This window comes from Colossoma macropomum, unplaced genomic scaffold, assembly GCF_904425465.1.
Source record: "Colossoma macropomum unplaced genomic scaffold, Colossoma_macropomum, whole genome shotgun sequence".
Taxonomy (NCBI): domain Eukaryota; kingdom Metazoa; phylum Chordata; class Actinopteri; order Characiformes; family Serrasalmidae; genus Colossoma; species Colossoma macropomum.
Genome location: NW_023494804.1, coordinates 28207518 through 28232571, shown reverse-complemented (window position 1 = coordinate 28232571; position 25054 = coordinate 28207518). Strand labels below are relative to the sequence as shown.

General features: G+C 41.4%; 1 protein-coding gene across 2 annotated transcripts in view; it reads left to right on the top strand.

Moving 5' to 3' along the window:
* Window positions 1-1530: 1530 nt before the first annotated feature.
* Window positions 1531-25054, top strand: part of cadm2a (cell adhesion molecule 2a) — a 475827-nt gene continuing 452303 nt past the window's right edge. For both annotated transcript variants that reach the window (XM_036594503.1, XM_036594502.1), the window contains exon 1: window positions 1531-1876. In XM_036594503.1, the coding sequence (XP_036450396.1) occupies window positions 1816-1876 (61 nt within the window). In that variant the 5' untranslated portion in view covers window positions 1531-1815. The remainder of the gene's footprint in view (window positions 1877-25054) is intronic.

Below are 25054 nucleotides of genomic sequence, written 5' to 3'. Positions count from 1 at the left end.
ATTATTACCCAAAGGCCTCTAAAACCTGAATCTACTCCACCAAATCAGTTAGTTATAAGTGCTTTGACATGCTGTCCGCCTGTAAGCCCTTTGTTTCTGTTTACACTGATATTGGTGTTCATAACAAGTGCAGGTGAGACTTTTGTATTTAGTCTCCAAAAAATGAATTAGTATTGATCAGAGCAGGTACAATATCTTATATTATACACAGCATTCATTCCCACAAATCCCTGAATCATTACGGCAGATCAATAACACTGTAATTGATACTTCACTGTTCAGTGCCGCTTATTTTAGATTACTTGCACCCATTGTCAGATTTTCATAAGGGTTTTTAATGGCCCTACTAATAATCAGGTTATTTAGGTAAGTGCTTATTTAAGACTTTTGCCATTTACTATTTATACATTTATCCTTTGCAACTCTACACTGTAAACTTAAATTAGTTAACTTCACTTTAAAAACACACAAAGGTTCGCCTTGAAAAAAATTAGTAAATTTACTTAACAGGTTCAAGCTTAGATTGAGTTATAGTTACTTAATTTCAGTGATCCACAGTTCTGTAACAAGTATGGTTAACTCAAACTGCCCATTAAGCCTAACATTTTCCATTTTGTTAGCATTTATGTTGATAGGCTGAACTCAAACCTGCACACAAAACATCATCATGGTGAGAATAACAACATGTAAAATGCATCCAAACTTCACATTTAGCATGAGAACATGCTGTGACACCAAAATAATGCTTTGCAAAGAGAATTATATATACATATTAGAAAAAGGAGTGTTAATTAACAGAATCTAACAAAACTGCTAAGAATACTGGGAAGCTTTTCGGGCAAAAGACTCTTCAGTCTGTAGCACTTATCTAAATAAAGTGATCTGACTAGATTTATCTAAGTAACTAAGAAATACAAGTACAAGAAATAGTATATCAGTGCTGTCAGAACAAAACCTTCAAAATGCAAAATGGTAAATTTACAGGAGAATGAAAAAACCTTCCTTCCTTTGAATGGAAACAGGACTTTTTCCAAGCATTTTAGGAGCATTCATATTGGTCCCCTCATCAAGAAATTTCAACACAAGGTAAAGCTGCTATACCACAGCTGGTATTTACAAATTAAGTCAAAAAATGACAAAACAACAAAAAAATCATGGTTTTGTCTCGACAACAGTGAAATACTAGATTTATATTGGTAAATGCAGAAAATAAGTAAACAAAATTAATAACAAGTTAGTGAAATTATTATGTTTTAGCAGCAATTTGTTTTCATTGTGGTGGAAATTGACCAATTTAATTCAAATCGGTGGACGATATAACCATTACCGATCTCAACAATATCGTCGATGTCGACAGTATCGTTACATAAACTACTTGTATTATTATGGCCCGTCCCTGCTCAGCATCCAGAACCACGCAGGCAGCTCGAGGCGCCGCGCTATTGGCTGTCGCCCCGGCGTGGGCGGGGCTTACCCCGCTCGCGCCGCCACGAGACCGGCGGGCGCGAGCACCGCACTCTTCCCCCCCACACAGCGCTGCGAGAAGCCTCGCGCTCCGGCCGCCTCAACGAGTGGGACCTCAGGACTCGAGCCTTTGGACACGCGGGTATATCTGGAGGAGGAAAGCGTACACTCAGCGCGAGCTCTACCTGGATAACAACAAAGAAAGAAAAAAGCAATAACAAACCAGAAAAAAACAAAAAGAAAGAAAAGAAAAATCACGAGAAGAGCCCTCGTGAGCGAGCACGCGGAGCAGCGGAGAGCAGAGTCGAAGTGCGCTGGTCGGACAGGCGCGGGCGCTCGGAGGAAGGCGGGATGATCGTGAAGCAGCGCGTTCTCTTCGCCCTGTACAGCATGTGCGGGATCCTGCTGAAAGGTACAGGCATAAAAACTTCAGCGCGAGCCCTCGCGGTTTTATTCCTTATTTATTTATTTATTTATTTATGCTTTTTCAGCGCGAGAGCAGGGCACCGTTGCAGAAGTGCTCGTTGTGTTTATATAGGGTTTGTTTGTTGGTTTGGTCATGACTACCAGTAGCCACGGGGGCTTTAGTGCAGACGCAGACTGTTGACGTTTTGGAATTACACTGATGAAGCTGCACGGAGAACACACACACACACACACACACACACGTTTACAAAACACAAGCCTCCTGCGTGTGTGTCTCTGTGTGTGTATGTGTGTGTGTGTGCGTGCGCGCGCGCCTGTTAAGCCGCGTAGTCTGCCTCCTCGCCTGCGCTGACTGAGCGCCACCAATGCTGGCTTTGCATTTTAAGTCAGAGCGTTGAATCATTTCAGACCAACTGATGGAAACTTTGCACATTTGCCTCTGACTGATGTTTAAGCAGCTGCACGGCTTCACTGAGCCCCGTTCATTACATGCGTTTGCTCTTGCCTGCATGCATTAACAGAAATGGCACAGCTGGCATATCGTACGCTCAGCTTCAGCAGGTTAACGATACCTGTTTTGCTCATCGTGCTGCGGCAACAGTCTCTGATTACTGAGCCTGTGGAACTCCAGATCAGTATCTGTTGCTCTTTTATTCTCTGTTATCTGCGTGGAGCAACTTGATGCCCGCCCAGGTTAAACTGCATTAATGTACTGCTGATGTGAGGAATCTCAGGCTTGCTGCGTCTGCAGGCTGGATTCCTCACTTTTTTGCCTCGCGTCTCTCTGCGTTGTGGTATTTGCAGCAGTCCGCATGTTGGGGTCGTAGTAGCATCAGCTTTTCATTCTCCTTTTTTTTACGCACGAGAGGAATAAGAAAAGTGTGCTGCTCCTACCGAGAGCAGCGACGTCGAAGCGTTGAAGGAGTCAGTGCGCGAGATGCAGGCTCGTTCACCTTGTTTGTGTTTTCGTTCTTGAACTTATTGCAGTTTGCGGTGCGCGCGCGCGAGCGAGAGTGCTAGCGTTCCGCGCTGAACGGTAAACAAGAAACGATGAGGGTTAAGGGCGCGAGGTCAGCGCGCGCGCGCGCGCGCGCGAGTGTGTGTGTGTGTGTGTGTGTGTGAGAGAGAGAGAGAGAGGAAGGGTGTGTGTGAGAGTGTGTGTGTGCGTGTGTGTGTGTGTGAGAGAGAGAGAGAGAGAAAGAGGGAGAGAGAGAGAGAGTGTGTGTGCGTGCGTGTGTGTGTGTGTGTGTGAGAGAGAGAGAGAGAGAGAGAGAGAGAGAGCGAACATGTGTGACCCGAATGGGTGCTGCGTGCGCGCGCAAACGTTACCCTTAGCTTGTCCTCAGCTCGTGAGAGAAAAAAAAATAAATAAATAACCGAGCTTGTTGGCCTCGTGCGAGTCCTTGGGCTTGATCTCGCGCGCCCCTGTTCGAGACAGAGGCACCGCCCTGTTCCCCACCCATCCCCGGCCCAGACGATGCTAATGAGTAAAAACGGCGCGTGAAGCAAAGTGCTTGACTTGAACATGTGCTCGTGCCTCTAAGATCCAGCGTTTATCTGTTATGATTAGCCCAATGCACTCGAGATGCGCGCGAGCAGCCGCGTCTCTCATCTCCTTCAGATCAGTGTCAACATGACCCTGCCCTCCTGAACTGTTTACACATCAAACAGCTTCGCCTTACAGCTCCATCAGCGTGCTGTGTGCTCTGGACACACACTGGCGGTGCATGAAAAAATGACTAATGTGTGTGTGCGTCTGTGTGGGAGGGAAAAGGGATATGCACATACAAATGTATGTGTGTGTGTGTGTGTGTGGCTCCGCACGTCCGAGCCCCTTTTGACATCCTACCTGGCGCCGCATGTTGATGCTCCGTTTCCGAAGTGGTCCATTAATAATGAGAGATAATTAAGCACATTCCTCGAGGCAGGCGCTTTTAATGAGTTGCTGGAGCTGGAGCGATGTATTGATCTCCCGGAGCTTTCTCCATGCCCGTAAATCAGCCTGTCACTGTCTCCAGGGCAAGAGGGCAGGCGGCCGGGCCGTCCCGCGGCCCACGCTGGCACCTGTGCAGGATGTCAGCTTTGTGGATGCGCTTTTGTCGCTTGGTGTGCTGGAGCAGTAGTCAACAGGACGGGTAGCAGGAGCTGCTCTGCATCTACTTATCATTATCCAGCTAATTAAAGAGGAATTCCAGTCATTTTTAGATTTCTGCATAATTCAGTCATAACAAAGTCAATCAGAGTGGTTTGATGTGAAGTGGTTCATTGTAGAGATTTCTTCACAGTGGTGATAGGAACCTGGGGGCACGATGAGTACAACGCAAATATAGTCATTTTATTTACTCTACAAAATGATCAGGGAATGAACACGTGACTGCTGAGCTTTTATATGTAATGTTAGTCATAGTAAAATAGTGTGAAATCTGAAATCAGGGGTTTTCTTTAGAGACATGTACATATATAACATGATTGGATTTTAGAAATACATATTTTTAAGATTTAGCTTTATTTTATCATTGTAGCACTGGCTTATTGTAGAGAAACGTATACTAGATTTGTTTACAGTAGTGGTGATAGGAACCGGGAGTCATAATGTTCACAACACAAATACAGTAAATTTTATTTACTCTCCAAAATGATCAGAGAACGTGTCTTGTCAGTTTCACCGGGGACTATTTTGCTTTAGTACGCCCTGCATGTATCTTTCCAAGATCAATGGATTTTGAAAAAAAGCATGATTCAGACAACACCTTGACTCAAACCTATCATAAAACAATGTCTTAAGCATCAGGCAGCATATTCATATCCATTTAGGCATTAAAAGTTTAAATGTTTGGTTCCTATCACCACCACTGTGGAAAATTCTGACTGTTTCTGTAGAAGGGGAGATTCTCTTTAAAGCCACTCTTAATGACTTCTTAACCTTTAAATTCCAGCTTATTATTCATCTATTAATCTTAAGACTTGTTATTTTCTAACTACTGTGAATTACACAAGTACTATGAAGTAATGTAGTCATGTAGTTATGAGCATCATAGGGTTTAAAGTACTACTCCAGCATTTTAAACCACACCTCTGTCTGCTTCATCTGTACCATACGGTCAGTTCCCAAAGACAATAATTTTGTCACGTTTCCCTGAACTTCATAAATGAACAGGAAATTTGTTGACTCAAAACACATTCATAACAGAAGCCAATGGGCAGATACTGAGGCAGCTTAGACTGTCTGTGCTAATCAAGCACCCAACACAGATCAAACAGCAAAAGGGGCTCCTTTAAGTGGGTCAACAAGCCCTTCTTGACTCTGTTAGGGCATGGAAAACACTTGAACGTGCACAGCAGGGGGTATTCCAAAGACCTACTGCTGTGTCCAGAAGAAAGCTGCTGATGTTCAGTACAGTAGCCATGTTTCATCTGTATCGTGAGCTGCACCAGCCCACAGTACAGCAAACTGGCTGAAGTTCAGTTATGATCCTACGCCAAATCAGGATTATTATATGCAAGCTGTGTGATTCCATGCATGCTTTCCAACCATGACCAGGCATTTTATTTTTAATCTCAGTGCGGCGTTCGGCCACGCCGGCCAGTGGATACCAGCTGCCACCCGTCTATGCATTATTGATGCTGCCTGTATGGACAGACCCTCCTCTGTGATATAATATTCAGGAGCGGGCAGCGTGGTCCCACCCTGCTTCAGTGCAGAAGAGCGCAGGCTGCAGGCAGCAGCTGCTGAGCAGGGCGTTCATATGGAGAACATGTGGTAGACATGAGGGTATGAACAGCATGAAAGACAAGCAGAGGCTAAGCTGAGTCTTCTTCATTAGGTTCTTATTGATTGAGGCGACTAGGTAGTGGGTTCTAAGCGAGAGGGTGGTATTCTTTGTACTATTGGAAGCCAGCAGTCATTTTTAATCCCTTAAACCCCCAGGCTTATTACATACTTATTATAAAACATATGGACCAACAACTACCTGAGTTATTCATTAGGTATAGAAGTGTGTAATAAAAGTTTGAACCTGCCATCTGGTCCTGGCTATTTGAGGGGTTACACTGTAAGGTCCACTCTAGGATCCACACTTCAGTTCTTCAATCATGTAACTATATAACTTACATATTACTTTCATTAAAGTCATTAGAAAGTTTGTAGAACATAATAATAAGTGTAAAGATTAATAACTGAAGATTTAGCTTAGGGTTAAAGGGGTTAATGTTGAAAAACTGTTTTGCAATTAAGTCAATTTGCCAACCAATCTTTCAATACTAATGTCTACTTTTTCTTTTTCTACAAAGTATTCCATTGGTTTGCTGTAATTTCCTAACATATTATATGGGAAAAGCCTTAACAATATTTTTTGATAATAGCCCCTTACATTGACCAGTTTTTAATTATTTACAAACTCCCCTGTGTTTGTAAATAATAAAAACACACCTGATTCAGTTAATCAAACCTTCAATGTATGAATCAGATTGATATGATTAGAGCTGCAATAAAACTCTGCAGGAGAATCACCTGGAGCAAAACAAATTAAGAATCAGTTAATTAAACACTACCGCTGCCGACATTTAGTCAAAGCCTTTTGTTCTCTGCTCATAAACATATTACCGTCCGTTATACTATGCTATAAAACAAAGTGTTATGTTTAGGGATGTGACCCCTTATTATTGATAAACACCATGAAATTGGTTCAGTATTTATTATTATACAGAATATGTATGGGCATTCTGAAATTCCGATCCATGATCTGAAACTCCATTTCATTTAAAATATTCTCGCAGTTCGTGTGATGTCACACTGTAGACTCGACACCATTTTAAGGGACTGAATCAGGCAGTGACTGCGCTGCATGACGCCTTCAATTTACTGTGCTTTATGAATGATTCACCTGCGAGATGCAACAGAAGCCGAGAGTGACGAGAGACTACACAGACCTTTAATTCAGTGTTTTCAGACGCTTGGAGTCCGTGCACTGTATAGTTTAGTGTTTTTCTCTGCTGTTCACACCTCGTTCAGCTCAAGAAGGGATTAATTAGCTAATAATATGAGGTATTTCAACCAGTTATGCAGTGAAGGGAGGGCAGGACTGGAGCTGGGGAGCTCTGAACTAACTGCACTAGAAAACTTACAAAATTCTGTGCTTTTAAATGCTTTGAGAGACTGTCCAGATTAGGGAGAGGGGTTGTGTGTGAGATAAATATGTATGTCAGGAAAACACAAATTTAGTAGCTTTTCGCCGGTTTAAGTGGGATCAGGAATTCAGGGGGGGAAACTGCATAAGGATCAACGCCCATTTTATTGACATTTTCGAGATAAAGTTTTTTTTCTCTTCCAAACTTAGGTGAATAATTTTAGCTGTCTTTTGCTTTACATTCGTAAAGAGCTGCAAAGCCAGAAATTAGGTCCCAAATATGGTGGCCACATCAGAAAAATCACTTGACTAAAACTGTATGATAGAGTTTCCTGTGAGTGAATGTCACTACCATCACAACAGCATTTTAAATTCTCATTTATAGTTTCATGTTTAGTCGTTATGTGGTCTTTTCCTACCGAGTCCATTTTGACTGATAAAAAAAGGGGGTGCTATGGTTTAACACCCCAGTGCATTTGGGGTGTTAAAATAAGGATTCATCAAGTAGTTACAGTGATGAACTGTTGAACAAACACAAATACTGGTTAACAGCCCATTCTGTTAGATCTCTGACTCACAGAGCACTATGCATGTGGTGGATTATGAGGCCTAGAGCCCCGAGAATTCAAAGGAGTGAACATACAACAGGAGCAGTCTTGACCTTTGACATGAAAGAAAGACACAATTTGTGTTAATGTGTGTGTTTTCAAGCTTTGTCACCCCCTCTGGCACAAAGAAAACTATCCTAGATATATGTTACTGTTAAATACCCATAAACAATGAAAATCTCAATATTTAACAATATTTCTGTCATGATTTATCGTTTATGTTTTGCTTATCATCCCAGCCCTGTCGCATTTAAATGTCTGGTGTGAGGTGAATGCAGACAGAAAACAGTATAACTGCAGGAGCCTTTTTCACAAACCATAAATAGTTTTACACATTCATACATCCCTTTTTTTTGCAATGGACGTCTTAAAGATGCCAGATGTGGTGTAATGTTATGCCACATAGACAAATGAGTCTGACTGGACTTGATTACTTATATAGCGGTGATGATATTCATGATTAAAATCTTTTAAAGTCTTTGTTTAGTGATGTGTTGAGGCTCTGATTTGCTGAGTGCTGAGTTCAGTTGCTAACTTAGGGGTCTAAGTTCTCGATCTAGTGAGTAAAATAACGATACAAGAGCATAAAACTTTGATTGACGACTTGGTGAATTAAGGTTTCATGTTTTATACTAAATATTTTATACTGGCCATTCATATCTTGTGGGAAACAGCATGAAGGACAAGCAGAGGCGTTTTTTTTTTTACACCAAATCTGTAAATCTTATGATGCTGTAGCTGAGAATCTCAGAACCCCCCTCCTGAATGTCCTTGGAATATTCCAGCCTCCCTTCATTATCCCCAAAGCTGCTGCTTGTTGTGTTAGTCTGGTTATGGTTTTGTTCTTGGCTGTTTTCATGTAATTCTTAAATTTGTGTATTGATGACTGGTTGGTTTGCGTTTTACCCGTCAGCCTATGTTATGATTCCTGCCTCTTGAAATTCATCCAGTGAAACTACTTAACAACCATAATAACAAATTAAAATAACAAACATAATGCAACTCATGTAAACTAGTTAATTAAAAGCTTGACTATGGTTTAATTTAAAATTAATTGATAAATGATAGGCAGGATGGCGACCTGTCCAGGGTGTATCCTGCCTTCCGCCCAATGACAGCTGGGATAGGCTCAAGCACCCCAGCGCGACCCAGAAGGAAAAGCGGTTTAGATGATGTATGTATGTATGTATGTATGATAAATGATATTGCTAACATTAATAATTTGCTCCGTTGATAATGCTACTGAATGAAGAGCTGTTTAGGGGCTAAAAGATTTAGTTCTTATTGCTGAGCCGAGCTGATTGATCCGACACGCTGAAGAGCCAGAATGCCCATAACGAGGCTAAACCAGTGACTGAGGATGCACTCAGCTTCTTTACCTCAGTGTCAATCAACATTCAAAACCATAGTCAAACCAATCAACATGTAGAGATCTATGTCTTTGTTTAACATTGTTTTCCATTTGAATATCTTTCATTAACTTTGGCTGTCTTTAGCTAACCTTATAGCAGTGTGCCATGATTTTCTGTAGCCTAATATCACGTCCATTGTGAAGTAAAGATCTTGAACCATTGAATCATTGTTGTAGTCAGTTCATTGAATGTCTCTATTTGTTTTTTCAGAAATTATTATTGTTGATAAATTATATGCTTTCAAAAATTGAGTGACATTAACTGTGGTGATAGGAGCCTTTTCTTCTTCAGTCCTCAGCTGTTTTGATTTCCATCTCTTGGTTTTGTGCTCATATTGAAGAGATGGCATTTACCTTTCAAAAGAAACCAACTTGTAATTGCCATTTTCTCCTGGTTTTATGATAAATTGCTTTGTTTAAAGGGCCCATATCCTATAGTTAAGGGGGCTCATATCTTACACTTTTCTTTTTTTTCCCTTGAGGTCCATTTATAACATGTTCTTGGTTTTACATATCAAATACATATTTCATTTATAATTCATTTTTATGTGATCATTTTCCAATCTCTCTTTAAACAGGTCGTGTTTGTTACTGTGCTATATATGCTCCAATTGGCTGCCCTGTATTGTGCCTCACTCAAAAAGCAGTCCAGGCTAAAACGCTCTTTATATCTCCTGTGTTAATGGTTGAGGCTACACTCCAGTAAGCTAAATAGGAGGATATCTGTATTTGTTTAGATTTTTGTGACATCACAAAACCAGTAAAATACTTTTTTGCAGCTGAGTTTCCATATATAGACTGTATGTATTGAAGAGTTAAAGGTATGGCTGGGGGCCTAATCCTGGTCCTGGAGATCTACCCTCTGCACAGCTTAGTTCTGCCTCTAATCAAACACACCTGATCCAGTTAATGAAGGCCTTCAGGAGGACCTGAATATGAGAGCCAGGTGTGCTGGATCTGAACTCTCCAGGGTGGTGGATCTCTATGACCGGGATTGAGCACCCACGCAATACAGCAAACTGTTTTGTATTAAAAAGGGACTATTCTGGTTTTCCATAATATAGGCCCTTTAAAACTGTGATGAATAAGAGAATCCATGAGAGTTTTCATCTAGGGTCTAAAGTGAAAGTCTTTAAACTTTAAAAAGGTTCTTCACACTCGCACATCTCTTTTTACAAAGATTCTTTAAAGATTCTTCCATTTAATGATTCTTTAAGGAATCATTAGCATCATTTCAAACAATTCTTCATTTTCAATAATGCAGGCTGGCGTCTCTCATTGTTTACACAGCCACATGCCCCGCACGAGCCGTTTTTTCACTGGAACAATATTATGGAAATGGGTAACCAAATTCGAGCGGCCAGCCTCTACTCCCTGTGACAGTAGATGACACTTTGTTCTCAGTAAGTGGAGCGAAGACAAATGCAAAGGCAGATGCAAGTGTACGGGCCGAAGAGCATCTGCTTCCTTTGAGCTTCCTAAGTGTGTGTGTGAGTCTGTGTATGTACTTGTGTGTGTGTGTGGAGGGAGGTAATAGCTTTTTCTTCATCGGTGGTCTTCTGTCTTCGTCAGTCTCAGAGCGTGCCAGGCATGTGTGTGTGCAGGTGAGCGTCGGGACAGGTGAATGTGATCAGACAGGTGAGAAATGGAGAGGCGCCGTGTGTGCCGTGGCTGCTGACTCCAGCAAGCTTTTGTTTGGTGTTTATTTCACAGGGAGGTAAAAGGCCCCTTCCTCCGGCCTTCAGCTGAGAGTGATACCTGCCTAACACTCGCTGTTCAGATAAATGACCTTAGTCTTCCTTAAGCTCTGAATAAACTACACAACTTTTAACCCCTTAAACTACAAGTGACCTTACTGCTAACTTACTGCTCAAAGTTCAATGAAATCAAAGCAGCCAGGTTACTTTCCTCTTTAAAGGAAACACCAAACCATTACCTCACAGACATAAAGCACAGGATTCCCCCCTCCCCTCGCTCTCTCTCTCTCTCACTCACTCTCCGCCTCGCTTCCTTTTTCTTTCTCCCTCTGTCTTTCTCTCTCTATGGTAGTCTATTTCTCTCTTTCTCTTTTTTGCTCTTCCTTTCTCTCTCTTACTCTCCTGCTGTATCTTCTCTCTCTCTTGCTGTCATTATGCTCATCCCTTCTCTCTTTCTATGTCTCTCTCTCTCTCATTCTTGCTTTTCCCTTCTCACTCTCTATCTTTCCCTTTCCCTCTCACTCTATCTTACTCTTTCTCTCTTGCTCTTCCTTTCTCCCTCTTGCTCTTCCCTTCTCATTCTCTGACTCTTTCTCTTACTCTCTCTCCCCCTCTATCTCTCTCACTTCCTCTCTCTGTCTCTTTCTCTCTCGCTCTCCCCTTCTATCTCTCTTGCTTTTCCTTTTTCACCCTCTATCTCTCTCTCTCCCTTTCTCTCTCACTCATCCTCTCTCTTCCCTTGCTCTTCCCTTCTTACTCTCTGACTCCTTCTCTTACTCTCTCTCCCTCTGTCTTACTCTCCAACTCCCTCTCTCCATCTCTTTCTCTCTTTAATTCTTCCTTGCTGTCTCTGTCTTGCTCTCCCATTCTCACTTTCTTGCTCTTCTTTTTTCGCTCACTGTCTCTCTCGCGTGCTCTCCCTCTCTCACTCTGTCTTACTCTTGGCCTCGCTCTGTCTCTTGCTCTTCTCTGCCTTCTCTCTCTCTTGCTCTGCCATTTCTCACTTATGGTCAGTCTCTTCCTCGCTCTCTTGCTCTTCCTTCTATTTCTCTCTCATGGTTTATCCCTTTCTCTGTCTTGCTGTTCCCCTTACTCTTTCTTTCTGCCTCTGTTGCTTTATCCCCTTTCCCTCTCTTGTCTCTCTCTTGCTCTCCCTTCTATCTTTCTCTCTCATGCTTCATCTCTTTCTCTCTCTCTCTATCGCTCTCTCTCTCTCTTCAGAGCATCTGGATCCCTGAGCCTCTCTCCCTCACCCTCAGGTGGGAGCGGAGTGGAGCTGGGGAAGCGCTGCTGTGATCGGGGAGGATTTCCCATGATCAAAGGCCCTCTTTTGTTCTTCCAGGTGTTAGGGAAAGTTAAAACAGAAAGTAGGTGGAGGTATCAGCACTGAGACCTCTTCAAGGGAAATGGAGAGGGGGGAGGGTATTATTCTGTTTCACTATTCGCTGTCACCACTACACCATAAACCAACGGTCTGCATGAGGTTTAAACTATGGACAAACCTCGTCTTCCTTTGGCAGGAAAATGCATTTTTATTTTGTTAATTGATATTTTCTTTATTAGCCTATAATGTGTTCTGTTTATTATTTTAAAACATCACATTTTAAACATTTGTAGCAGCCTGCCATGAGTATTAGACACTCTCAGACACAATCACTGAATGTAATTGCTCAGTGCTTTTATTTAGCTCTATCAACTGTTGATTAAAGGGCAATTCCAGCCTCATTGGTTTGACAGAATTTATATTGTTTTCATGTTTTTGTTAGTCAGTGTTCTCTCACAACAGAACCCATCATACATTATGCAAATGTTTCATATAATCATTGGAAATACATGTAGTGTCCACCAGCTTTGACTGCTAGCCTAGCCACTCATGTAGGCTAATGAATACAGCCAAGATAGCAGCAGTAACTCTCAGCTCGGTGTTGAACAAGATAGCTTTTTTTATCAAAGACAAAACGCAGTTAAAGAATGCCTGAGGAGTGCAGTATATCTAGATGTGGAAATGGGCGAGCGCTGAAACCACTGGCTCAATCAATCTTGTCGTGCACAGATACGGTATCTACATAGTCAGGTAGCTACCTAATTTAGCCTTAGCTTTTAGCTTCTTGTTCTCTTCGTTCGACAAGTCGTTTCTGTTGTTTAATAAAAACCCTTTTCTCTATTGGAATGATGACTTGAAGATAATGACAAAGTCACACGCTGCAATAAGATATTCAGCTTCCTAGCAGCAGCTGTCTGGCTTCCTTCTGCATTCATCATAGCAAAAATAAACATTTTAAATCAACCTTCTTCCCACCTTCAAGATACATCATCAGAATGTGCTTAACTAAGTCTTTAAACCAGAAACTCTCCCTCTAGAGACTGCTGCTGCACTACTGTAGGATGTGACTAGGCATGTTTGACATATTTAGCCAGAGATTTAATGAGCAATATGTAAGATGACACAACCTGTTGAATTCATACTCCACACTACAGACAAATAGGGGGCAAAGTATCAAAGTTGTGGTGTCCACTTCATAAGAAACAAGGAAAGTCCCTCCTCCTCAATTTTCACTCCTTGCTAAATTGCTATCTCTAAATAGCCATGTTAGTATTAACAGCTGCTTACTTACCAGTGAAGAAGAAACGTTGCAAATTGAGATCAAACTTCATCCCTTTACTCGCCAAGAGATGTCTCCAGATGTGGAAAGCACGCCAATGTTAACTCTTGTTTTGCTTCCATATATGACACTTATTTTTTGCTGCCATTCGTGTTTTTTTTAGCCAGGAGTGGGTGGTGGTGGTGATAATGGCCGCTTGCTAAGAAGTTCAGCCATTGTTGTGTTTACTCAATGCTACAGTGCATATCACAAGACAGGACAAGCCAGGGTTAGCTGTTTAGCATGCCAACTTCAGTAGATATCTCTGCAACACGATACGTAGACGTCTTTCACATAACATCGTGTTTTTTAGCTAATGCTAAAGCTTCAGACTTGAGGCTGATAAGCACGATGTAAAGGCATGTGTTATTTTGTCACAGGAAAGTTTTGGGTTCCATTATTGCTTTTTATTTACCAAATTGCTCACATTTACAATCCCATGTAAAAAAAAGGGCTACGCCCAAAATGGCAAAATATTAAGGTTTTAATTGTCTTAACAATGAATCATTAAACAAATAGATTAAGTAACCTAGTATGGGAATAGCTTTTCCCTTTGATTTCTTTAAATGTTAAAGACAAACTTAGAGACAGAAAGAAGAGTCAGTATTGTTTCACTCAGCATTGATGGCTTCAAACAGTTAAAAGAATATTGCCAAGCTTGTTTTTGTTTAATATGAGACCAAATATTCTCTATAGGGTTTAAATCGGGCCAAAACCATCAGTGAAAAACATATTTTGGGCTTGTCCCTTTCTTCTGTGTTGGAGTCCACTGCCATTCACACTGGGTAGAAGTTGGCCTTTAACTCTGACACACGATTTGTTTAACTTGTCCAAACTCACAGTGATACACAGTGCTGTATGGGACATTCACAGCTGAACTAAAGCCAGTTATGTAAAGTCAACTTCTACAAGCATGCTTTCATAGCTGTGATCAGAGGTAATCAGACTTTTGAGTGGTGAAGTGGCTGATTTTAATTTAAGGGGCTTAGATTTTGTGTGAAATGAATGGTCAAGCTTTTCATACTTTAGCTTTGTTGATAGGCAATTATTTTCATGTTGGCTAAGCTTAATAATTTAGCCCATAGTGCTAATCTCAGTGCAGCTGCTGTGAAAAAAAAAACATTGGAGGAAAGTCTCTGCAGGTTTAGAGAGGCATCAAAAGATTAGCTCAGGTATGAAAGGGAGATCTATACAAGTCTTACAATCATGGCTGGGTTTTTATATCGCTGTTTGAAGGACAAGGTCTTTCGTCTGGAGCCCCGAGCAGAGTCTATTCCTTTTTATGCCCCATAGCTATTTGTGCGTGGAGGGAGGCTTTGAGGCTTTTCATGAGCCATGGCCGTGTAAAGAGGCAAAACAAAAGCAACCGCGCCAAAGCACGTGTGATATTGAGTTCCATCTGCCGGAGGATGTGGCCTTCAGAAAAACATGCAATCGAAAGAAGGGCCTAGGTGCACTGGACCTGAAAGAGAGCAGTTGTTGCGGTCTAGCTGGTCCCTAGCCGCCGTTGTCTTCACTTCTGCTGTTTTAATTTGGAATTTCATGGGAAATTAGTCATCTTCTCTTGCAAATAATCTCCTTTTTTCCCAGATTTTCCCCCAAATGTAACGTGATCTTTCAGAAAAGGCAATACCTGCTGCAGGGGCTCACAACACGATTGGGCAATCAATCAAGTTTATTGACGAAGCTGGATGAAAGCGGGCGTGCGATGGAAACAAATGTGCGCGGCGGCCAGCCAGCGCCGGAGGCGGACGGCGGGTAGGGTCAGTAAATCAACCGGCCTGAAATAACAGCTGCGGGCTTCCTCTACGCCACAGATTACCTATAGAAATCTGTTAGCCTCTGCTATCGACTGTCACTGCCTCTATAGCAACTCGCCTTTCTTCCACCAGTGGATGCCGATGTGCTGTTCAAAGGTTTAAAGGAGACAATTACACTTTTGGCTCCAAAAAAAGCCCAATATTGCTGCAAGGCCCGATGCCATTCGGCGCCGGATTGAAGAGATCATTAAGTGACAATGTGACAAACACTTCTAAATTCTTCCTCACACACTCTTGGACAGACGTATCGAAAGAAAAGCCGCGTGTAAACAATGACAGGGCTGCTCGCGAGTGCCTGGAGTTTCACATCAGCTTGTTTTCTGTAGCTACAGAATCTGTGTCCTAGTTTAAATACTGCTGACCTACACAAGCATCTTGTGTTTTGCCTCAATGCAAAACACCATTGAGATACAGAATACATTAAACACTATTGCAGAAGTGATAATAAAAGCCAGTGGGCAGATGCTGATGTCAGCATCTTGATAAACATTTTGAAATTATTTTTTGCGTAATCGACTGCATGCAACCAATGTGTCAGACAGAGACTTGATAGGACATCCTTTAACCTGTAGAACCCCAGGGGGACTCCAGTAACCCCACTGTGCACATTTTATTAAATTTATTGCTAAAAGTTGATCATTTGTCGTAGACAGATTTGGTAAAATGCCTTAGATTCTTGAGACTTGTGGAAATGACCAGTACTGAATGGTTTCTCTATAACTCATGGCTAACTTTCAATGGTCTAAGCAAAACTAGGCCACATAGGCTCATTAAAATCACTTACATTTTAATTGATTTTCAGTTTATTCAGCGTTTACTTGCGTGAGCCAGTAATCATCGCTTTGGCTCCAGTAGATAACGGGAAAGACAAAGCAGTGTATCTTCATTTTCAAACCACCTAATTCTGAAGAATATCCTGCAGAAGAATGCAGACATGAACAAAGCGTTTAGTGCCCACTAGGCTGCTATAAAAAGCACCTATGACATGTTGTGTTTCAAGAGATTTCACTCTTTTATATCGTTACACAGTGTGTTGTACTGCAATCAGAGCTGCCCTTCAGGTTAAATTATATCCAGAGGTGTACAACCCGCATAGAAAACCACAGATACCTCTTTTCCTCACTGGATTGTAAAGGGTTAAACTAGTGTTGTGACATTTATTTCAGCAGAATGTGTCACCTCCTGGTGATGTCATCACTGTAGCATGAATTATATCGTCTGAGCTGTGTTCTCCTCTGCTCTCTCTTTCTCTCTCTCTCTCCACATGGCGTGTGCAGCCAGGGTTTCGTTAGGCCATCTGCCCCTGCTAGAAGGAATTTAACACCTGCAAATACTGTAAACAATCAATTAATCAGAAGCTCTGGACACTGTGCACCTGCCAAAGTGTGCATACACATGCACACATACACACACTCCCACTCATTTTCATGCTTATTAACAGACACATGATCAGCTCTTCTTACTCACAGTCACATGTGAAGCCAAAGCACCACCGTAGCTCCTAAACAAGACCATTACTGTCCATTACTACTCACTGTTTTTCATACTGCAACTTAATCAGCATGTCAAAGAAGAGAGTTAATCACACTACCTACATGTTTTATTTTCTCCTGCTGTTGTGTAGTGCTGTTCAGTGTTCACAGTTAATTATTTTTTAATTGGCAAAGGATATGCGTTGTTTTCTCGCACCAGCAAACACTGTAGAAGAAGACAACAGAACAACGTGTAAAGTACAGAGAATGGAGAAAGCATGTACCAGATTAGCCACTTAATTATAAAGTTACTTAATTAGTTGATTAGTGTCACTTTGTATGTTGCTAGAAGTTCTCCTGGTGCTGCTGGTGAACTTGAGGCCTTATTCTGTATTTTCTTTTCTTTTTTTATCCACTTATGACATTTGTTTGGTTTTCTGTAACAAAACCAGCCATAATTCATTTTCACATGGCCACTTTTGTGTTACCAACTTTTGTGAATTCAGAATGTAATTCATCCTGTATGGAGTGAGGAGTGAATGTCACAGTTCATTTAAATGAGTTCACATTGTTCAAAGGAATTTATCAGTGGCACTGTAGTTCATATGTTGTGAGATAGTTTGAAGAGATTTCTCTTTCACGCCCCCAGCCACTGCATAGATTTGTTGTTTGTTTATTCCCTCACCAACTTAATGAAACTCTGATTAGGCATCAAGGTGTTAGATAATAACAAAACTGGGCTGGCATAAGGAGAGGTATGAAGATGATTTGGAACAGACACATTGACATATGTAAAACCACTGTTGATTGTATTAATGTTAGTTGTATTTACTGTAAATTATATATATATATAAATTATATATATATATATATATATATATAAATTATATATATATATATATATATATATATATATATATATAATATATATATATGTAAATTATATATATATAGCCTCACAAAGTGCAGCAACTTGACTCGCCATCGATTCCACAAGTGGACAGAAGATGTCTGGAGGGATGTTGAGCCATGCCATCTGGGTAGTCTGTAGTGTTTGTAAGTGCAGGATCTCTGGTTCGAATAAACCTCTCATCCACATTCCATAAATGCTCATTTGGGGCGAATGTGCAGGTTACACCATTCAGCGGAGCTCTCCACAATGCTTTTCGAACCAATTCTGGACAACCAGGGCCCGATAGCATGGTGCATTTTCCTGCTGAAATATCCCATCATTGTGGGATACATGACTTCCATGAAGGGCTGCAAACAAGCAGTAAACAGTCAATGACTTGTTCAGGCAGACCAGTCAAACCAATCCATGAGAACGCACCCCACACCAGTATGGAACCACCACCAGCTTGCACAGTGCCTAGTTAACAACGGGGGTCCATGGCTTCATGGGGTCTGCACCGCACACAAACCCTACCATTTGCCCAAAACAATTTGTACCGCGACTCATCAGACCATGGCACATACTTCCAGTCCTCTAGGGTGCAGTTAGCAACCTCACAAGCCCAGGTGAGGCGCTGTGTCCAGTGTCATGGTGTTAACAGAGGCACTCTGGTGGGTCTTCTGCTCCCATATCCCATGGAAGCTAAAGAACGCTGCACTGATCTGTGGGATATGCATGTGGGGCCTCCTGCATTGAATGTGGATGTGATTTCTGCCAGAGTATTTTGTCTGTTTGCATGGACAATTCTGACCAGACGTTGCCCGGTCATGATCATTAAGCACCCATGGGCGGCCACTGCGCTGTCCACTGTGGGTGGTAATGTCTTCTATGAAGACACTGTGGATCGTTGTGCCTGCACAACTTAGGAAATGGAATTTCCCATCAGTCTGGCACCAACTGTCATGCCTCGTTCAAACTCTGATCATTTACGTAACTTTGTCAAGAGCACACTAGCCTGTGTTCAGCCTCACTCACAAGATAACACCTCACAACTTAAACAAGTGTGGGCTTTCCCAAGCTGTCCCCTGAGGTAACACCACTTCATAATGAATTTACATATTGCTGCCCCATGACTTTTGGCATGTCAGTGTACATTTATATTTAGCCCATCATAATATAAATATATATCATATTAGTACACATATACAGAAAAAAAATCTCTTATAATCCAGAGGAATTATATAGTTATATAATTATGTGCCAAGGAGCAGTTTAATTTTATGCAGCTGGGAGGAAAGAACGTGAGGAATGAAAAAGCAAAGTCGGCTCTTTCAGCAGGTTTTATCAAATCCAGTGACGCAGAAGATACTGATACGCAACTGCTTATTTTCCTATCAGAGATCCCTCGCTACCTGTTTGGAGGAGCTCAGGAGTATTCCACTGAGCATTTGCAGCCAGAACTGTTTGTGTAGGAGGGGATTTAGCATGCTGCACCTTATCCCACACTGCACAGCCAATGCACATGGAGCCAAGAAATAGAGCATAAACTTGTGCATTATGCTGCATTCATGACAAGTGGAAATTCTGAATTTTCCAACTCCTACTTCCCACCTCTGAGTGTAATCAACTGACTAATGTCAGGAAAACATGGACACTCACAAGCTAGCGTTTAATGCTGTTGCATCAAAAAAGTATTGCATGCTCTCAGATCAGAAATCTTCTACAAAACGACCTAACTTTCCAAATATCCAAGGATACCCCTGTATTTAGTGACCTCAAATAGAAACTCAAAGTCTGCTTAAAGCGCTATAAACCTGGTGACCAACCATACTGACCTATGCTTTTGTGAACAGCCACACGATTTCCACATGAATGAAATATATTACAACATGATTAACAACACATTGCATGAACTCAGGATTAGCTGTTTATATTCATACTGTGTTCCCAGGGTCTGAGGCTGTTTGGTTTACAAAGTAGACATATTTTTCAGTAGCATGTTCTTCTTCATGCACTTCTGTTGAAATTCAAATGCATTTGAACACCTTAAAACCTGGCACAGCATGACCTCTCTGTCCATGAACTGGTGAAGAAATGTGTATTAGTGTAATTATTCACAAATTTCTGTGGTGCTGTTGGTGGTTAAGGCTGAGTGTGTTCTGAGGAGCTGTTTGTGCTGGTTTTGGAAAGTGGGGTGTCTATAGAGAGTGACTGAGCAGGAGAAAAGTGCTGCTCCTGTGCGTATGAGTTAGGTTTTAGGAGAAACTTAATAGCAAGCTCAGGGCAAAAGCCATCACCCTCAGCAATGATCTAACAACAGATGGTAAGAGATGCACCATTACAGTAGCTACAGCTAGAACGAGCCCACTGGGCAGACAACCATATTTCAGTGCTAATAATTGTTTGAAATTAGCATGAAAATGTGTTTAGCTTGCTAATGGCTTATTGTACAGTCAGTTTTAAACATAATGCTACAGAGCAGTGCAGACACATTTGTAATGGTTAACAAGGTTACCAAGTGTGCTAGCATAGCAGCCTTGTTGCTCTGTAGACGTGGCTTGTTTAGTTGTGAATTAGCCAGCTTTACATGCTAGTTACAGATCGTTGCTGTCCAATGAAAAACAAATATCTCCAAAATAGTAACTTTACAGTAGAGGGCAAAAACGTTCTTTACTTTCAATGTAAGTTAGTGGAAAAAGTTTTTATTCTAAGCAATTTTGGAGCATTTCTGTTGGTCCAATCATCATGAAATTTTCACACAATGTAAAGGACAGTTGCTGAGCTCAAATGATGCAGAAAAGTAAAAACTGCAAAAAATGGAGATACGTGTTTTTCACTGGACAGCAACGATATCCTTATTAAACAATTAGCATTAGCATGCCAGTAAGTTCATTGTCAGCAAAGTTATCTTGGCTATATGTTAATGCTTGTGGAATGCTTACACAATGATTCGAGTTGCTTCAGCTGTTTTGCTAAGCCACTTAGCCTGCTAGACGTTGCACTTTGGGTAACCGTTGTGTAGCTGCTTACAATTGCTAGACCAGCAGGTTTATTTCCACAAACTTAACAGGAGTGAATTCTATAAAATAAGCAAATTCTACCAACAAAACACCTTTCAAAGTCTAGCTTTAATCAAAGGATGTTAAAGGTGATACATTCTTAATTGCATTTCTCTTGGTGCTAATTCACAATCTAACGTAGCATCAACTCCCACAAGGAATGAAACCCCTTGAGCAATGCTGAGTGACAGAACGTGAGCGAGAGTGTAAGAGAGAGTAGTGATGGAGGTGAAAGAAATATTTTGCTAATGAACACATTTTTTACAAATGTGGATTATAATGTTAAATTTCACAGATATTTAACACTTTATTGTAGATCAAGCTAGCATAAGCTAGGCATTAATACCAGTTCTATTTTTGGGGGAAGTGGTAAATCCCCAGAGTTACAAGTGACGTTCATGGGGTGATTCGCATCTAAACACAATGAAGCGCCCTCCTCAAGTGGGGGAAATCTGGCATAGATAACGCCTTTGTGCAGGGTTGTGTTGACAGAAGCCCCCACATACCATCTGTTTCACTCCTCCACTATACTGATCCATCAAACACTACACACAGAGGCCCGACTGCAGGCTTCACGTATTGATTAGGTGCTGAAGAAAAGCTTATGATTCTAAGAAGAACCTGAGTTTTTCAGCATAGCACAAGATCAGAAAAGGAGCAGTTTATTATAGTTTAGCATCGTGGAGCTCAATATGGCTCACATATCTTATTAGGAGTGAAATACATATAAATTATGTTTTTCCATTCTATTTTTCTCCCCATCCACTGAAGCGCTTTCATAAGCACTGCAGTGGTGTGGTATTATTGTATTTACACTGCCTCAAAGGTGACTATTTTTTTTATTGCAAACACATTTGTAGATTTAATCACATTCCCACCATTGCATTTTTTTCTCCCTGTAGATGAGACACCACTGTTATTTCTTTAGAAGCCCTCCAATTACTGATAATTCTGCTCTGTCGCTTGATTTGTGTATTATTCCTCTCTTTCCTGTGTCTGGCTGTGCCTCAGCTGCAAGTGAGATGGCACTGTTGAATGAACTGAGAAAAATCTGAATGGACGGAACTGGTGCTTATGCGTGTAGCCACATGAAGTGGCTTTCATAAGTGATTAAGATTGGTCATGATTGGGCTCCAAACCCCCGACTAATCCAGTCGTCTTCCCAGCTCTGCCGCGCTCCGCGCCTCATGGGTGATCTAATTCAGTCACTCAGAATTGAGTTAGCGGCCATCGGCTCGGCTCTCTTTTTTACTTACACTTCTGACGTCCCATGACTGTAAGTTGCTGTCAGAACCGGTCGCCCAGTGAAAATGCTTAACACGCTGGATAACATTTAAACATGGATAATCTGTGTCTCATGGTCTCCAGCTTGCTGTATATTTACTATGAAATGTAACTGGAGTTTTCCTTGAGGTTCAGTGAATTCTTGGTTGGTGTAAAGGCTTTGGTTTGATTATGTGAGATGATTTGGAGTGTTGATACTGGCTACTGGAGTGGGCCTGATGAACTTTTTCATTAATGACATTACATTACATCAGAATATGCGTTTCAAGGCATATTGTGGGTATTGATAGTGCCTAAAAAACAAGGATGAATTATTGTATTTAGTGCAGTTTTTGAAACATTGAATAAAATAATTATTTCATATTTGTGTTCATACTTTTAAAATGTGGCAGTACTGGTTGTCTTTGTCTATTCCAATTCAACAAACCCCAGAAAAACTAAATATCATGACACATGTTGTGTAACATGAAAATGTCTTTAAATATCAGATATTTGGGGCATTTCGCCTACCTTTGCTGGCTATTTTCTTGACTTTATGTTTATTTCTAAGGTAGTGAAGCATTAGTGGTATTTGTTATTAAATTAACTGAACAGTGGGATGATATATTATCTTTAATAAGTGCAAAATCAGTATCAGCCAAAATTGAAGTCAATATTCACTCAGCAATTGATCAATTCATGTTTATTTTGACCAATCTGTTTTGTGGTATAAATAATGAGCCAAATAATTCAGGAAAAATGTTTTTTCATTGACTATGCTAGAGGTCTGTGCTTCAGCACCACCACATTTTCATTGAGCTTATAGGTCATAACAGGGCAAGTGTCACACTAAATTTAGGTCAAGATTTACAAGTCATTAGATACAGTTTGGATTTTAGCATTAGAGATGATCTGTACAAAGGAGCAGATCTCTCAGCATCTGTGGGGTCAGTATGAAAATGTGCTGTTAGGTGTTAAATATTCCTGTAAATCCCACGCTGTGACTGCAATCCTGCTTAATGCTTTTGTGGAGGCCTACTAAAAATAATGCCATGTGGCCAGACGCTTGCACATTCAGTTCAGACTGACCTCACGTGCACACACACACACACACACACACACACACACACACAAACACACACACACACTAAACCCAGCTAATCCGGGGGTCTTCAGTGACCTTTAACCATCTGTTGTTCTTGGGGACCCCAATTCAGAAATTGTGTGCATTTGTGCATATAAGCCTGTGTGTGGTGAAATACTTCTAATTCTTCCAGTTGGTAGTAAGAATTACAGCATTGATTCATTGTGAAATTCTGTACCTGAATATAGCCTGAAAACATTCTGCCCAACCCTGAGCAGACCTTAGCCCCAATTAATTCTATTTAAGCCCCTCTGCATCCCAGCTATACTCTATTCAAACCCGACTGTATCTCAACAAAAATCTGTCCAAACCCAACTGTAGCTCGATAAAATTCTGTCTACACATGACTGTATGACTGTACTCAAATATAGCCCAATAAAAGTTTGTCCACACCCAACTGCATCCCGGCAAAATTCTGCGCAAACCCGACTGTATACCAGCAAAATTCTGTCCAAACCTGATTGTATTCCAACAAAATTCTGTCTTAACCTGACTTTGTCCTGGCAAAATTCTGTCCAAAACTGACCGTATCCCAACAATAAAATTCTGTCTAAACCTGACTGAGGCCTGATAAAATTCTGTCTGAACACGATAAAATTCAGTCTGAACGGGACTGCCTCTCAACAAAATTCTGTCCAAAACTCACTGTAGCCACGCAAAAGTCTGAACGGGACTGTATCCTGACAAAATTGTCTCCGAACTGGACTGTAGCCAAACAAAATTCTGTCCCAACACAACTGCGCTATGACAAAATTCTGTCCAAGCTTAACTACTGCCAACTGACTGAATAAACCTTTGACAAGATAGCGCTTTTTAAATTACCATAGCGACAAGTTTACATGACCCAGTGACAATGACAGTTATCATTATCAGATTATAGATGTGCAAAATAAACATTTAACCATTCATAATTCAGGGCTTTTGAACAAACCAATAAACTATTTGACCAGATGCACAAATATTTCAAGCTCTAGGAAGAAAACACATGCATTAAGAGCGATTGAGTGTTCATAGAGCAATAAACAGCTGTAATTGAATGAGACGATTTGGTTAAGCGGAGTGAAGGTGTTCTCGCTGCAGGTCTCGGTGAAGTTTAGGCTCTGTGGGACGCTGAAGCGCCTCTGTAATTGCCTGTTTATGAAGAGCTTAGCATTCCTTCACACATGCAGGCTCGCTCTGCACTCTGGTTAATGAGCACAGATAAGGGAAGCTGATGGGTCCGGCGAGGCCAGGGCCGGCAGATCTGCTCCAGCCGCGTGCTTCAGAATTCCGGCAGCTCCTCTGCGCCGTTCCGGCCTCCGTCTGGTCCTGCTTTCAGCTCAAATGCCAGATGAGGCAGCAATCAAGAGTTTGCCTCTCTGCCCTTTCTTCAGGCTTTGAGATGGAAAGGGCTGCCGGCATTTAAAGAGGGGTGCTACTGTAGGCCTGACACGGCTAATCCACCATGGATATAAAAAAGAGAGAGAGATAGGGAAAGAGAGCAAAAGAGAGATAGAGAAAGCACTTGCTGGGTAAGATAATGAACGAGCTAAGCAGTGTTTTTTTCTTCTTTAGTTAAGCGAAAAACATCGGCAACATCTTTGAAGATCCGGGTTTAATGGATGTCAACTGATCTTCAGCCGCGCGCATGACTTTTCTGTGTTTGGATACCAATTTTTTTGAGGCAGTTTGAAAAGTTTATGTAAAGGCAATTAAAGAGTTGGGTGCAGGAAGGATACATTACTGAAAAAAGCTCTGAAAGACAGAAAAAGACAGCAAGACCATGTGAGAAAAAGAGTTTTGTTTAAAGCGTTTTTGGAGGTGTGGGCTTGAGCATGCCACACAGAGACAGCGTATCATTAGCAGGCCGCTAAATGATGATTTTTAGGCCGAGCTGATGATTGGATGTGAAAAGTCAGAGAGACTGAGCGGGTAATGAAGGCCTTCACTGCCAGAGCCTTGGCCACATATCACAGAGCTAATGAGAAAGCATGTGTACCTCTCCCTATTCGCCGCCGATTTTGATTGATCAGGGCACTGAAAGTGAAGGG